Source organism: Lachancea lanzarotensis, scaffold LALA0S02, assembly GCF_000938715.1.
Source record: "Lachancea lanzarotensis genome assembly LALA0, scaffold LALA0S02, whole genome shotgun sequence".
NCBI lineage: Eukaryota > Fungi > Ascomycota > Saccharomycetes > Saccharomycetales > Saccharomycetaceae > Lachancea > Lachancea lanzarotensis.
In genome coordinates, this window is record NW_019212880.1 from 364,870 (window position 1) to 380,365 (window position 15,496).

The 15,496-nt window shown below is 46.0% G+C and overlaps 8 protein-coding genes across 8 annotated transcripts; 4 read left to right on the plus strand and 4 right to left on the minus strand.

The window, feature by feature from the left end:
• Nucleotides 1–300: 300 nt before the first annotated feature.
• Nucleotides 301–1,221, minus strand: IBD2 (LALA0S02e04258g1_1; the record flags this gene model as incomplete). Its single annotated transcript, XM_022773730.1, has 1 exon — nucleotides 301–1,221. The coding sequence occupies one exon, from the start codon at nucleotides 1,219–1,221 to the stop codon at nucleotides 301–303; it is 921 nt and encodes a 306-aa protein (XP_022627227.1).
• Nucleotides 1,222–1,412: 191 nt separating this feature from the next.
• On the minus strand, nucleotides 1,413–4,724 carry RIA1 (LALA0S02e04280g1_1; the record flags this gene model as incomplete). Its single annotated transcript, XM_022773731.1, has 1 exon — nucleotides 1,413–4,724. The coding sequence occupies one exon, from the start codon at nucleotides 4,722–4,724 to the stop codon at nucleotides 1,413–1,415; it is 3,312 nt and encodes a 1,103-aa protein (XP_022627228.1).
• Nucleotides 4,725–4,847: 123 nt separating this feature from the next.
• LALA0_S02e04302g (LALA0S02e04302g1_1) lies at nucleotides 4,848–5,066 on the plus strand (the record flags this gene model as incomplete). Its single annotated transcript, XM_022773733.1, has 1 exon — nucleotides 4,848–5,066. One exon carries the CDS (start codon nucleotides 4,848–4,850, stop codon nucleotides 5,064–5,066), a length of 219 nt encoding a protein of 72 aa, XP_022627229.1.
• A 151-nt stretch (nucleotides 5,067–5,217) lies between these two features.
• On the minus strand, nucleotides 5,218–6,177 carry CHS7 (LALA0S02e04324g1_1; the record flags this gene model as incomplete). Its single annotated transcript, XM_022773734.1, has 1 exon — nucleotides 5,218–6,177. One exon carries the CDS (start codon nucleotides 6,175–6,177, stop codon nucleotides 5,218–5,220), a length of 960 nt encoding a protein of 319 aa, XP_022627230.1.
• Nucleotides 6,178–7,230: 1,053 nt separating this feature from the next.
• Nucleotides 7,231–7,970, plus strand: RPL42A (LALA0S02e04346g1_1; the record flags this gene model as incomplete). The annotated part of the gene is made up of 2 exons (XM_022773735.1): nucleotides 7,231–7,234; nucleotides 7,654–7,970. 2 exons carry the CDS (start codon nucleotides 7,231–7,233, stop codon nucleotides 7,968–7,970), a joined length of 321 nt encoding a protein of 106 aa, XP_022627231.1.
• A 425-nt stretch (nucleotides 7,971–8,395) lies between these two features.
• CBK1 (LALA0S02e04368g1_1) lies at nucleotides 8,396–10,642 on the plus strand (the record flags this gene model as incomplete). The annotated part of the gene is made up of 1 exon (XM_022773736.1): nucleotides 8,396–10,642. One exon carries the CDS (start codon nucleotides 8,396–8,398, stop codon nucleotides 10,640–10,642), a length of 2,247 nt encoding a protein of 748 aa, XP_022627232.1.
• A 915-nt stretch (nucleotides 10,643–11,557) lies between these two features.
• On the minus strand, nucleotides 11,558–12,241 carry LALA0_S02e04390g (LALA0S02e04390g1_1; the record flags this gene model as incomplete). Its single annotated transcript, XM_022773737.1, has 1 exon — nucleotides 11,558–12,241. The coding sequence occupies one exon, from the start codon at nucleotides 12,239–12,241 to the stop codon at nucleotides 11,558–11,560; it is 684 nt and encodes a 227-aa protein (XP_022627233.1).
• A 1,102-nt stretch (nucleotides 12,242–13,343) lies between these two features.
• Nucleotides 13,344–14,486, plus strand: YGP1 (LALA0S02e04412g1_1; the record flags this gene model as incomplete). Its single annotated transcript, XM_022773738.1, has 1 exon — nucleotides 13,344–14,486. The coding sequence occupies one exon, from the start codon at nucleotides 13,344–13,346 to the stop codon at nucleotides 14,484–14,486; it is 1,143 nt and encodes a 380-aa protein (XP_022627234.1).
• Nucleotides 14,487–15,496: the final 1,010 nt, after the last annotated feature.

The window sequence follows — 15,496 nt, forward strand, 5'->3', positions numbered from 1 at the left end:
TGAAAGATTTGCGTGTTTTGAACCAGCACGCCTACTTCTCAGGTATCACTGCTGAACTTCGCTTGTTTGTTGATGCTCAAATTTTAAAGCCCAGCTTTATGAACTTTTGACTTATAATGTTTGTTTACTTTTCGTGAACCGTAAACAAACAATAAGGCTGGTTGACGGTCCAACCGCTGGTGAAAAAACGTAAAAAGTGAGAAATTTCCAAATCTGCCAGCCCAAAAGACCGTCCAACGTCATGAAAGTGGTCTCAGGACCGTCTCAAAAGGCCCTAAGGTACACTCAGCGCATTTTGACTCATCGCTGCGTGTGTTGAGGCGAATGTGTAGATGCTGCTGTTTGGCCTCGTACTCTGTCAAACCATCGTATCATGTTTTTCGGTGGTTCACCGAATACGACGTAGTACTCACAGAATAAGCACATTGGCCTGTCGTTGTTGATCAGTTTTGAGAAGTCCGGCGCACTTCTAGGGCCACGAGGATACTGGAATGCGTCGCGATTTTCGTGACAGCAGTGCGAATGCGAGTGTGGACGAGATGCAGATGAAGGCTGAGGTAGAGCTGGTTCGTCAGTCCGACCAGCCATGTCCATGTCCATAGGCATGTCCATTCCTCCTACGTCTACGTCCACGTCCACATCGAAATCAAAATCAATGTTCGGCTGGCTTCCATGCGGAGCGTGCTGGGCAAGACTGGAGGCTACCATTTTTTTGAGATTATCGCTGAATTCTTCTGGAAAAGACAACAGCTCGTGTTCCCCCGTGTCAAAGACTATCTGGTCTTTCTCGCTCGTCATCGGCGTTGCCATCTTGTGCAGGTCCATATCTCGTTCTTGTCTGTGACCTGCGCTGGAGCCAGCATCAACCACTTCCGTTATCCTTTCTTGAGAAACACCTACAAGATGAGTCTGGTTTGCTCTGGGGACCAATTCGTCGGACCCGCGACTTTTCTGTATTGATTCCACCAGCTCATCGCTATCCATTTTCTCGAAATTCTCGGTTTTGATGAGTTCCAAAAGCCTTTGAGTGTCAGTTTTACTTTTAGAACTTTCTCTAGAACTTGTGTACTTTGAAGAAGGCTCTCCACGTCCAGAATCCTCCTGTAAATGTGTTGTTAGCATGTTTGTCAACGCTTTCACGCCTTCTTGCATCATTGCGTTGAAATCGCCACGCTCATCTTCCGGAATTCCATCAGCAGATGTCTTCTTGGAGAAAGACATCGATTCGATGGCTTAAAGGTCTCTAGACTGTACGTATTGATCAAAATGCTCTGGCGATGAGCTTACTTTCACTGATGATGGGCAATAACCTAGAGTTCTTATAACCTACATACCTCTGCACGATCCACAGCGTTAGCCATCAAAAGAGTGTATGAAGACTACAAAACACCGGGGGGATCCAACGTTAGCGATCAACGTTTCAAAGTTCTCTGCTTTTCAGCGTTCTGAATCAACTTTTCGTTCACGAAAAGTCCCTTTCTCCTGCGGATCATGTTCATATGCTTCCTTGCAATATTCTCTTTGTCGGCGATGTCGCCTAGATCTTCTAGCTCCTCTTCTGTTGTGGGAACCCAGAAAGGATCCAGATCAATGGCCTCGAAACCAGCGAAAACCAGCTGTGGTTGGGCTGCGCCAGAGGTTTTTTTACGAATATCTTCACTAAAGCCGAAAGCCTCAACAACTGGAATCCTCGCCTCAATCTGAAAGAGTGGTATACCTTCTTTCATTTCTTCGGACACAATACGACCGCGTCTTTGCTGCACGACCGCGTAGACTTTACCCAGGACTTCGACGGATGCCTGAATGTCACATTGATACATCGCCCACATTATACGTGGTGACCAATCCAAAAAGGCCGTGTGAATAGAATCCCTCATGGTCGTGATCAGCCGCCCTGCAAAATTGGGCAGCCCGACTTGGTGGTTTTGAACGCTCAGTTTCTGGATCTCTTCATGACTCATTTCATGAACGTCCTCTACGAAGACGCACATCCCCTGCACAGGTTCATGGCAAAGTGGACCTTGATTTACAGCCAGTTCGAACCCATTGATGAGCGAGCTTCCGTATTCAAAAGTGTCATCGTCAGAAAGGTTTGAGGAGTCCTCGAGCCTCAAACAATTGGAAATAAGAATGTTTGGGCCTACTCTTTTGCCCCCAAAAGCCGAGACATCTACGCTAGAATGAGACCAGATCTTGTCTTTTGTAGCCGCTTCAGCAAAAAGCCTGTCTAATGACGCTTTGAACTCTGCAACACCAGCCAAATGCTCTTTGCGTTCTGAAATGGCTTTAATTTCGCGTTCATGCTCAAGTAGGAATTGCGTTATCGCATCGGGCAAAGGTACTGTTCTGATTTTCAGGGCGTACTCATCAAGATATGTTTGAGATGTTCCTCTTCCCAGTTCTGCGTCTTTTGGTGGGTTCATATCAGGTGTGGATAAGAATGACTCCTTGTACGGAATGGCGGGTTCTGATGAAGTGATACTGATACCAGCAAATCTCTCGGTCAAATCCTTCAAACACCTTTCGAGGTGCAGTTCACCCGCAGCACAAAGAATGTGTTCACCGGTGTCCTCGACATAGGTTTGAACACAAGGATCTGCTTGATACAGTAATCTCAGACCACGCGCGAGTTTGTTCATTTGTGTAGGATTGGTTGGCTCGAGTGCCACACGCACAATGGGTGTGACGTGGATATTTACACCAACCAAGTTAGCGCCTTGAACGTCTGGGTCAACAATAGTACCGTTTTTTAGGATTTTTCCCGCTAGTCCACCGATACCCACAATGTTGCCCGGAGGGCATTCTTTCAAAGGAACGAGGTCCTTGCCCATAAATATGTACAGTTCAGTTACCTCAACCTCTTCAATGAAGGCTGTAGGATTGTGAGGGTCATACTTGGGGCCCAGGACTGCAATTTTCTGTCCCACCTTCAAAGTACCGCTATAGAGCCTCGCTATCCCAATCATAACTTCATCACTTTCCTCGAAAAGCTCTTCGGCGTCGTCAGCCTCTTTTTCCAAAGCGTCAGCCTCGAACGGATCTTCTTCTTCGTATTCGAACATCGAGCTCAGTGGGTCGTTTACATCAATATCTGTTGGGATATATTGAGGCTCCACATCGCCATCTTCGTCCGAATCGCTGCCAGAACCGGCCTCCGACTCATATTCGATGCCTAGATCTAACGCAAGATCCAACTCAGGCGCTGGTTCGGTTACTACACGAAACTCATCGTCAGATGAGGGCTTCTTCATTCCACGTTTCGCTTGTTCATCCAAAGAGGGTGTCGCTATGGTTTCTTGTGCTCTTTTGTACATGTTGACATCGTCTTTGTCAACGTCATTGTTATGTTTGAGGCTTTCAGCTTGTTCGGCAGCCTTCGCAGCTTTAAGAGCCCTCTCACGCGCATCGCGACTCCTTTGCATCAACTGTTCTGGGGTCAATACAGCACCGTCGTTAATAGGAAGCTCTTCTCTGGGAACAGATATCATTTTCGAAACGAAGGCACAGACGGGTCCATCCTTGTCGCAGCGCTCCATAGCCACACGAAGAGTAGGATCAATCAATTCATGACCTGATGCAGTACCTATAATCCTTTCTATTTTTTCGCCTTGGGCTTCAAGTGGGGACGGTACCTTCTCAATAACCGTCAAAAGAACAGATGAACTGACCGGGAGCCATTGTCCCATGACTGTTCTAAGTAAATTCTTCAGATCTTTTGAGCGCAAGTCTCTGGGAGAAACCTTGATGTTCAGAGCATTGGTGATCTTCTCCAACACCTCTGAGTCCTTATCGATTAAGACGTTGTTGTAGATTTTCCAAATGTTTTCTAGAATCAAACTCACAAAAAGAGGTTTTAAGGTTCTGCCTTTCAGTCCCTTGTTATTAATGAATTTTTTAGTCTTAGGGTCCATGAAGAAGTCACCCCATAGCACTTTTTGTAAGTTTTCTCTCTTTGCCCCAAGTTTCTGTTCATAAAACTTGGCCAATTGACCAATATTGAACCCCCAGCCATCAATGGCCGAAGCAAAAATGACGTTGTTGTTCTCTGGTTTAAAGTAGATGTCAGAATCGTCCTTTTCAACAAATTCGGCCGCTTGATTGTCTTCAAGCTGTTCCCGCCATGACAGATCGTCCAGCAGTCGTTGGCCGTTGTAGAAAGAGCCGATGATAGAGTTCACCTGCTCTATGATCTTGTTCAAATGTAAATACGCTTCTTGAGGACTCAATTGGAGTTCTGTGATTAACCGATCCATTTTGTTCAGCACTAGCACTGGTTTGAGTTTTTCAACCCAGCACTGTCTGAGAACCGTAACGGTTTGTGAGCACACACCTTCAACTACATCGACAAGCACAACAGCACCGTCACAAAGTCTGGAAGCGGTGCTAACTTCACTGGAAAAGTCGATGTGGCCGGGAGAATCAATCAAATTTATAAGGTGCTCATTGACTAAAGGGTCTTCTTTACCCGGTTGCTTGCGCAAAACTCTGAAATACAGTGAAATGGCACTAGATTCCATCGTTATACCACGCAGTTGTTCATCTGGTCTAGAATCTAAAAATCTCACTTTACCCGCAAGCTTTTGGGAAATAATGCCATTAGATGCTAGCAACGAGTCTGATAATGAAGTCTTACCGTGATCCACATGTGCTAATATGCAAATGTTTCTGATACATGATGGATCTTTCTGTAGTCTTTTAGACGTTTCTGGGCCCACTCTCGACATCTTTGGGCACTTTCGGAGGTCAAGTCCGGATGATTAGTTTCTGGTAATGATCAAGAACTTTATTCTCTTTAAACTATTGTTAATTTAGCAAATTAGCTTGAATACTGAGAAACGTTGACGTTGATGGTAGATACGAAATGTCCCCAGTGTGACGGCGAGCTTCAAAAATGTTTGATCCAGCAGAACTACAGTTTGGTCCTTTGCACGAATTTGAAATGTAGCTATCCGTTCAATGAGCGTGAAGTTATGGACAACATTGTATATACCAAAGATTCACAGATATTAGATGCAGCAAAGAAACGGCTTCGAAAAGAAGAGCAGGAGGACAAGAAGAAACCGTAGCGTAGTTCATACCATGAAATATGAGTGCTGAGGGAAAGTGTGCGGTTTATTCAAGCCCGTGGGTTGCGATTTAGATGCTAAAATGTCTATACTTGTATAGTTTACATGGTTTTTGTCCGTTTTATATGCCTGGAGTTTTCGAGTTGGGGACTCAGAAATTGTAGCTTAGCATATGGTTTACCTCTTGGTTGTTACCTTTGTGAACGCTAACGCTGAACTCGAGATCGTCATCCGTGGTCATATCCCATGTTTTATACACCATCATTAGGGCAAAAATGTTGCAGAGACTACCGAAAAAGAGCCCGTCAATGTAATGCTTCACACCGGTGCAAATTGCGGCAGAAAATGCATAAATGATAAGCTGGCCGGCAAACAGGAAGAAAACGCCGAGTAGCACAGCACCTGCAGCCCAAAAGTTACTGATCACGAAAAATGATACCAGCAGCTGACAGATAATGTAACATACTAGTGCCAGAGCGTTTAGCACATACATGACGATGAAAAGACCCATAGTATTGGAGCTGGTGAACGTGGAAGAGGACTTCCATGCTTGAAACGAGAAAATGGCAACGAGAAAGTTAACCACGAAGCCGATGAAAGCGGAGCCTCTTGTCAAAGCCATCGATTTGTGAGTACCGTCTTCCCAGAACCGGAACCCGAGAAATCCTAACACAGCCATTGTCCAGCAGCAGGCGCCCGCGAATGCTATCTGAACTGCCACGAAATACGGGTATGATGCCGAACCGGGCGGAGACACCCCACAATCGACCACAAGGGTGAACACGATAAGACCCAGACACAGTTCGAACAGAAAACTGTACTCGGATCTGCCAATTGCAGTATATTTCTTGCGTGTGGAGTAAATCATGAAGAGAATTACTCCCAAAGCACCAATATTAACAAAGGCGTTACCGATTTGGAAGACTACCGTGTTTGCCACATCAATGGAACGTGCATAGCATCGAGGCAAAATACCCATTGTAAGGCCGCTTGGATCAAAATCGTGTACGGTTTTGTCATCACTGAGGAGCAAATGTGTCGATGATTTGACCACCGAGCACAATGGCAGCGGTGTCTTGGAACAAATTGATGCAAAGTTGCCAAAGCCCATTGATAAACGGTGCTGGTTGTGAGAATTTGGAGACCTGTGAGTTACGCGATGAGCTTCGATCTATATATAGACAGCTCAATTTAAATTATTGGATCAGCCTTGAGCTGGAATGAACAGCACAGATGCACGATACGACAGCCTAGTGTTTGGCTTTTGATGTGGATTGAAATTGCTGGGCTATCAACACCTGGTGGGCGTTTGAGAAGAGTTGACGATGTCTACAAAACCTCGAGCTTTGTGAAACTTGATGCATATCTTGTAGAACGGTTCACGAAAATTAGTGAGACGCCAAAATAGCTCGTGGTCACGTGGTAATTACGGACGACGACGGAACACATATTGTAGATCATATTTGAAAAAGTGTGCTATCGTTTGGAGTGCCAAACGAAAAGACAGGTAATGCGTAAATGCACCTGTTCTTGTTTTGTGGTCTGAATGCGTCATTATGTGGACATGTCACATACGTATAACGTGATGTTCAAATTCACCGTTTTCGGTAATGTGTTGATACTTTGTGGAGTTGAAAGTAAGTTTAGGCTCCCGTAAAATCCTCATAGCAATACATCTCGTTTCAAACTGCACATATCTTGCCTAGCCCAATGCCATTACGTGACACTTCTATCACTATACACGTATAAATGCCAATATTTACTTCTCTTGTGACTGCTTCTTTTCACAACACCCATACATTTCCAAATAACAAGAAAATAAATCTTTCAATACAGGTAACCAAATCAATCTATGCTTGGCAGAGTTGCGGTGATGGTGGTGGTGGTCAGTGTGTATTAAAGGGCTAGGCAGATTGAATCCCCCCTCCAGCCCATGGCCCCAGCACGGACCTCCGCCTAGCTCGGTCACTTCTTTCCGTCCATAGACGGGGAGTCCTTCCCAGGAGTCTGCCTAGCCCTGGTGGAGACCCAACTCGCTACACTCAGCTCACTCTTGCCAGGAGTGGAAAACTAGCTACGATCTTCAATATTGTTCATTTGAACACAGTTCAATAGCGTTTCGCATTCAAACAGTTTACCACCAAGTAAAGAAGTATCAGTCGCAATGGGTATGTCAAAAGACGAGCTAATAGATTCAGGTGGGACATAAGCGAGGGGAGAAACCTACGGGATGAGCCAGAAGTGCTTTCGATGGGCTAGAAACCGAAAATTAAGTGGTCAGATACGAGCAAGAGCAAGAACAATAACGGGACCTGTGAAGTAGAATGCAACTTGTTTTGAGTCCTCCGAAAGACAGTGGCATGGTTGTAGTAGATTTAAACGGTCCATTTTGCAAGGGAGGCTCACCAATCGATATGACGAACAAAATCAGCTCACTGGGATGAACCAGAAAGAAAATTACCAATTTGAGACGTCGATGCGCACGCACGCACGCGCACCCGCACTTTTTGTCGACTATCCCGCCCGTTTTCTCCAATCCACAGCAACACCTACAACCCCGTTTCCCTATACTAACCCTTCTGTCCAGTTAACGTTCCAAAGACCAGAAGGACCTACTGCAAGGGTAAGCAATGCCGCAAACACACCCAACACAAGGTCACCCAGTACAAGGCCGGTAAGGCTTCCTTGTTCGCTCAGGGTAAGAGACGTTACGACCGTAAACAGTCCGGTTTTGGTGGTCAGACCAAGCCTGTTTTCCACAAGAAAGCCAAGGTTACCAAGAAGGTCGTGTTGAGATTGGAATGTGTTGCCTGCAAGACCAGAGCCCAGCTCTGCTTGAAGAGATGCAAGCACTTCGAGTTGGGTGGTGAGAAAAAGCAAAAGGGACAAGCTCTACAGTTTTAAGCTTGTGCGCTCTGTGCTACTCCTTATACTATCCAGTTTTACTACTACTCTTTTCGCACGTTTTGGTCATTTTTCAAACCTGACATTGTTCCCATCTGTAACTAAATAGGTAACAACAAGATGCTATAATCAAGAAAGGTTTTGAAATCTATATAAAGAAGAGCCTTGATTGAGCCTAACGCTATCAGGAAGACCCATGCCTATGCTTATGCGTTGATCGCTGTCTATCTTATAGATGATGGATGATGATGGCTTTACTACTATTAAATTATCTTGAAAAATCAACACGGGTTACCCGTACGACGCGCTGGCTGGAAAATAATAATAGTACATAATGATAAGTTATAACCAAACTTGTTTAAAGATCATAACATTTTGTACCACTTCTTCGAGCCATAACTGCCCGAAAGGCTAAGCATTGGAGTATGTTTAATGGATACAACAACGAGTTCACCAAACCCAATCCGGGGTACGAAGTTTCCGGGATGAAAACGGACCAGTACAGCGGGAACTACAATAGTAATGATGAAGATCCAATCCACTATCCAAGAGCATCAAATGGATCGTACAACTCCTTGTCGCGACCACCAGCGACGGCTTTCAGCTCTAACTACCTGAGGGAACAGGGCTCGCATCCGTCTTTGCAGGGCCATCTCCAGAACCAGGCTGAACCGGTGGGCGGTGGGTTTGCTGATGTACCCAGTTTGTCGTATCCATCAACTCCAACCACGTCCCAGCAAAATTACACATCGCCCAGCAACCAAAACGTGTTGAATACCCCACCGGCAATGACCACATTCGGGAATGGCAATAACAACAACCTTAACAACAACAATAACGCGGCTCCCAGTCTCTATAGCCACGGCAACAATTCCCAAAGTAACTTGCGCAACAACGTTTATCCAAACCTGCAGGTCTCACCAGGACAGTACTCCGTGACGTCAGACTACCCACCGGAAAATCATACTTTGCAAAGTCCGCAGCATCTCTCCCAATATAACAACACTAGGCAAAGTCCACAACATGGCCCTTCCTTCCAGGCCATAGCCAGTCCCCAGCATGCCCAGCAATATGGTTCAAACGCTAGCGTACACCAGCAGAGCCCTGTCAGAGGCCTCCAGGGCCTTCCAAATAGTGATTCGCAGCAACGTCTTGCCGCTGCGCCGCCCGCTTCTAACTACATGTATTTTGAAAGACGTCCCGATCTGCTCTCAAAATCCATTCAAGATAAAGCCGCCACAGTCAAGCTTAAAATTGAAAATTTCTACCAATCTTCAGTCAACTACGCCATAGAACGCAACCAAAGACGTGTCGAACTTGAGAATCAACTGGTATCTCAAGACTGGTCTGATGAACGTAAAAGTAGACAGCTTTCTACACTGGGCAAAAAAGAATCACAGTTTCTGCGACTACGTCGTACTCGACTTTCTTTGGAAGATTTCCAAACGGTGAAGGTGATTGGTAAAGGTGCATTCGGTGAAGTTAGACTGGTCCAGAAACGAGACACTGGTAAAATATATGCGATGAAGACGTTGCTGAAATCAGAAATGTACAAGAAGGATCAACTAGCTCACGTAAAGGCCGAAAGAGATGTTTTGGCAGGCAGCGATTCACCATGGGTTGTATCACTATATTACTCCTTTCAGGACACCCAATATCTGTATCTTATTATGGAATTTCTGCCTGGTGGTGATTTGATGACCATGCTTATTAGATGGCAAATCTTCACAGAAGATGTAACCAGATTTTACATGGCAGAATGCATTTTGGCCATTGAGGCCATTCATAAACTTGGTTTTATTCACAGAGACATCAAGCCGGATAACATCTTGATCGACATACGAGGCCACATTAAACTGTCCGATTTCGGACTTTCTACTGGGTTCCATAAGACTCATGACTCAAAATATTATAAGAAGCTTTTGCAGCAAGATGAGGTGAACGCAGCAGCAGGCAACCTTCAAAAACCACAGATGGGGATAACTGCCAACAATTCAGGCAAAAATCGTAACACCATGTTTGTGGATGCCATTCATCTGACAATGACCAACAGACAACAAATACAGACCTGGAGAAAGTCGCGTAGGCTAATGGCATATTCGACAGTTGGTACACCCGATTACATTGCACCGGAGATTTTTTTGTACCAGGGTTACGGTCAAGAATGTGACTGGTGGTCCCTGGGCGCAATCATGTACGAATGTCTGATTGGGTGGCCTCCATTTTGCTCCGAAACACCTCAAGAGACCTACCGTAAGATTATGAATTTTGAGCAGACGTTGCAGTTCCCAGACGACATTCATATCTCATACGAGGCAGAAGACTTGATACGCAGGTTTTTAACACATGCAGACCAAAGACTCGGCAGACACGGTGGAGCCGATGAGATCAAAAACCATCCATTTTTCCGCGGTGTTGATTGGAACAGCATCCGATTAGTAGAGGCGCCCTACATTCCAAAATTAAGCAGCATTACAGACACTAGATTCTTCCCCACGGACGAGTTGGAAAACGTACCGGACAGCCCAGCGATGGCTCAGGCTGCACGCCAAAGAGAGCAGATGATGCAACAAGGCGGTGCTGCTGCCAACCCGGGAAGCAAAGAAGATCTGCCCTTCATTGGGTACACGTATTCGCGGTTCGACTATTTAACGCGGAAGAACGCATTGTAATGGGCCTTCATAGCTCAGAAAGTACATCACACACGCAAACACACTTTTCGAAATATAGCTTCAAGGTTTTCAAGAAAAGCCGTTTTGAGCAAATCTCAACGCTCTCAGACACAACGCAACACCAAGAACATATAATTACATTACAAGAACAATTTTAAGCATGTAGAATCAGCTGATTCCCAGTATTTCCTATTTTTACGAGAAAAATCAACACCAGGCGCCCAGCAACGATCTATAATTTGGTCTACGCTTCTTGCCGACCCCCAAAACCTGAAGAAACTAGAAATACTGTCTTTCTCCTCTGAATACAAAAGTATGGGGCCAGCGTGAGCGATATAAAATGATGTTGATTCTCTAAAGGGAAGAAAGTGGTGCGAGGGAAGACAAAATCTGCTAGAAGTCGTCTTATTTATATACCCGACACGTAAGGCCGGGTAACGGATCTCGTCTTATAGTGCCAGGGCTCCACCGATGGCCCGCAAGTAAGTTGGACAGGAGCCTTCAAGGGCAAGCTGATGGTGCCAATGTTGAGGACAAATTACCATGAATATCTGTAAGTTGCAAATTTGGTGCATACGTGGGATTTGCTCACAAATTCTGGCGGATTCTCGAGTGCGAGGAAAATTCTATAAATGCAGGTATTCGGTAATATCAAGCGATGACATATCCCGTTGGGTATTTGGGCAATGGAACTCTTGAGATACCGATCGGGGTTGTTCTATTCAGGTGAGTTATTGCTTGAAATCGCCGTGTCAGCTTGGATCGAAAATCCAAGTGGCTCGTGACAGAATGGTACAAAGTGATATGACAGACGTTCATAGGCCCTACTACGTATTGTATAACGAACGAACGTTTACCACACCTCCAAAAAGACTGGTTTGATCTGTGTGTACTGCAAATACCACACCCGCAGCCTCAATTGATTTTGCCTATTTTTACTTGTCCTCTTGCGCCCCTATGTATCTTTTTGTAAACCACAAACCAGATCCAGGCAATACTGGTGACGGCCACGAATATCACACTTCTGTAAGGCTCTCGGACTTCCAAAAACGGGTATGGAAACACTGCGCCGGCATCACGGTCAATCAGTACTTTGAGGTACTGGTTGTAGCCAAGTCCCAGCGCCGTTACCACAAACCATGCCGTTTTGGTGGACATCTGGAACGGAGCCGGTTCCAACGCCAGATAATCAAGTGCCAGATACAACACTGGCAGCAAGTGGATCGCACAATCCACAGGCACAGGTAACGGGACTCTGGAGCCGTCCTTCACATTGTGCATTATCAGTGGCAGGAAAAACAAACGCAGGGGCCAGTACACCAACGCTACCACAGTTTCAAGAACCAGCGCCAGGGGAAGTGCCACTTGCCGGCTGGTGTGTCCCAAAGAACGGTTATTGGCCCTCACATACGACACCAGGGTCACCACGTTTGTCAAGATCGTGGCTGCCAATGCAATGTTGGTGAGAAACTGGCGATGGCCTGCTTCACGCAAACGGATAGGTAGCACAACTTTAGTTGCCCTATACGCACCCCATAAACTGGTGCTAAGGCTTGTCAGATGAACGATCGCCGATGAAGTGCGGACGTTACTGCTCATCGGGTCGGAGCCAAGAAGGGCTTTGAAAGAAAAGGGTGGGTGATGGCTGTCGAACGGGGAAAACAAACTATCCTAGCTAATTACCAAGAAAACCGCTCTAAACTTGCAGATATTACCCCAGACCTACCTTATTTTTCAACAAAAATGTGAGTTCACTCTCTCTATGTCCGGTTGTACCTGGGTTACTGACAAGACCGGGCTTTTTTTGCAAAAAAACTCCAAATCTTGACGTTATTTGCCTAGAACAAGAACTCGATGTGGCTTCTAGTCCCCGAATCCGGGATTTTGCTACTCTAGACTCGATCCGGGTTGTCCGCCACACCCTGTTGAGCCGTTTTCGTCAAATGGACAGCATCTATCCCAGTGGGCATCGCATCGCCGTAAGGGTAAAGTTGAAAAACATACAAGGTGACAGACGCAATGGAAACACGTTTGGGCTTACTACACAACAAGCAGAGGGGATAGATTGGAGGTAAAGACGTCGGTGTGTAGAGGCGAATTCTGGCTTCCGATCCATTTAATTTTCTTTGCAGTCGGCTTACTATGCGGTGGTCGCGCCAGGGTTAGAAGTTTTGGGATCTTTCAAATATCGCAACAAATGGGTAGCAATTGCGCCTTATAGTTGCAGCGTCAGCAGCAGCAGCAGCAGCATCACCGACAGCATGAATCGAGGCCTCTGCATATTCAGCTTGAGAAGCGAACGGAACGTAAAGCCTCCCCACGGTTCGTGGCGCTAAATAAAGATTCCATGTGGATAGATCTACGGGGTGGGTGGGAAGACACGCAGAACGTATAGCCCGATTGGGTCAAATTGCGGTGACGAAAGTGTCTAGTTGTAGTGTAAGGTCAAGAATTTTTGTTGGTGGGTGTCTCAAAGCAGTCTTGTAGCAGTGGCTTGGACTGGATTCGTTGTGGTGGTAGTTTGTTAGCAACAATCGGGTAGAACGATGAGGAGGGGTGGTCCTGGTTCCGGTATGCGATGGGATAAGGGTGTATAAGAAGCCAACATTCAAGGGCAGGTGAATGAAGGTAGTGACATTCAAAAGCAGACAGCAGTGTTAGACCCAGCCAATCAAAAATCATCAAGACAGCAGAACACATCATGAAGGCCGCTCTCGCTCTATCATACGTTGTGGCTGTTGCTACAGCGTCGCCCATCGGGTTTCTTTCTGAGCTTTTCAAGCGGGACACCAGCTCGGACTTTGACCCGCTAGATGTATGGCCTGGAAACTTGACGCAAATCTCCAACTGGTCCAACTGGACCAACCCTTCAAACTGGAACAGTTCTGTGGGATTGAATGGAACCGGAAACGGCTCGGTGGGCGGTAATGGCTCCATTGGTGGAAACGGCTCCATTGGTGGAAACAGCTCTAGTGGCGGGTACCCAGGAGGCGTTGGCTGGCCATCGCCCAAGTTGCAGGTGTTCATCACCGGCGGTGAGTACCAGGTGTCTAACTGGACGCAGTCACCAGATGTAGATGTCACCACGTTGTTCAACCTTTCGTCTCTCAACGCAACTCACTTGTACAGTGTAGCGGCTTCAATCTCCAGCGCGCTCCAAAGTGACGAATACACAGGTGTGGTGATTCTCGGGTCTGAAAAAGCCTTGGAATCGCTTGGTTTCTTCCTCAGCGTCGTGACTGACTCTCCCAAGAGTCTAATTGTCACTGACGATGTCGACACCGGTATCCAGGTGGCATGGTCGGACGAGTCGTGGTGGCGCGGTGTTTTGGTCACCCAAAAGACGTCCATCTACTCCGGTGCCATTTACACTGCCTCCAAACCGCATGCAGGCAAGATTGGCTCTTTCTATGAAGGCGAGCCATGGTTCTGGTTCACTCCTGCATGGCCAACCTTCTTGTCGCCTGACACCACGTTGCGCTACGAATTCAGCAATTTCACTGACATCACAACCGGGAACGAAACTTTCAACTCTTCTGCTCCAACCATTCCTATAGTCTACGACGGTTACTTCGACCCATCGCTAATCAACTCCCTCAGCAGCTCTGTCAAAGGTCTCGTTGTTGTGTCATCTGGAAATTCGACCACAAGCGAGTTCAAATCGCCTTCTGTGCCCATCGTTTACACTTCCGATGACTCAGAGCCTGTATTTGACGATGATGTTCCTACCGGTTCCATTGCTGGAGGGTTCTTCTCACCTGTGCAAGCACAGCTACTGCTATCGATCGCCATCGCTAACAACGCTACTGATCCTTCCGGTTTGCATGACTTGTTCTGGCCATGAAGTAGTTCAACTAACAGGCCACAAAATTTGATATTCGGCAACGTAGAGACGAAGATACTGGACCATGCGTCCAAGTTCATGATAATCTTCTCTCGATTGCCTCCGTCCAACCTATTTGTTCGTTTTAATAATCCTTCACCAAGATAAGATACCCTCGAGTGTAGACACTCGACAACGTATATGACCTCAAAATAACCTTTAGACATGTAAAACTAATGTATCTACTAGTGCCATTATGTAGCCGAGTTGTGCAAGAATAGACAAGTACTTCAAACTATGATGACAGCGTTTTTTGGAATGGAGTGGTGAATTCCGGTGGAGGTTTCTCGACATTACAATGCTGTTGAGATGTTTTAAGGCAATTGAAGAGGCGCAAAGAAACCGACCGGGACTTTTGAGCAGTGTTATTATTTCATGGGAATCTTGATCAGTTTTCCGTTGTAAGCTCAAAGTTCATGTTGGGAGCTGAAATATTAAATGCAAGAGGAAGTGAATCCGGGAGGCGCTAAAAAGCTGATATACTTGACTCAATTAGGGCGTAAATAACTGGCGACGATTTGCAGAATTGAAACGGTTATAGATCCAGCTACTGGTGGCAAGAAGATAGTTGAGAAGACGGACGATGTCACATTAGTACAAAGTGATACAACTTAATCAAGTACTTTGGAAGCATTCAAAAAGGTACAGCATAGGGTGGTAATAAGCAGTCTGAGTAAACTCAGCTGACTAGTTCATATTATCTGACATCTTTGCTTGACAATTTCTGCTCGTGCGTACAGCTCACTGTGAACCGTTGGGATATTATCAATAGTCACGTGACAAGAGGTCAGCGACAGCGTTCTGGTTAAGTATATCCCAGTACATCATCAAAGGTTTCACGGAGGGTTTCAGAGCCAGTTGTCTACACTTATCGACTTTCATTGATGCTGCGAAATCAATGTAGTGATTTTTACCTGCTAAATAATAAGCAATCTGCGAGTGGGTCTTCAAAACCTCGTCGCAGCAGGGTT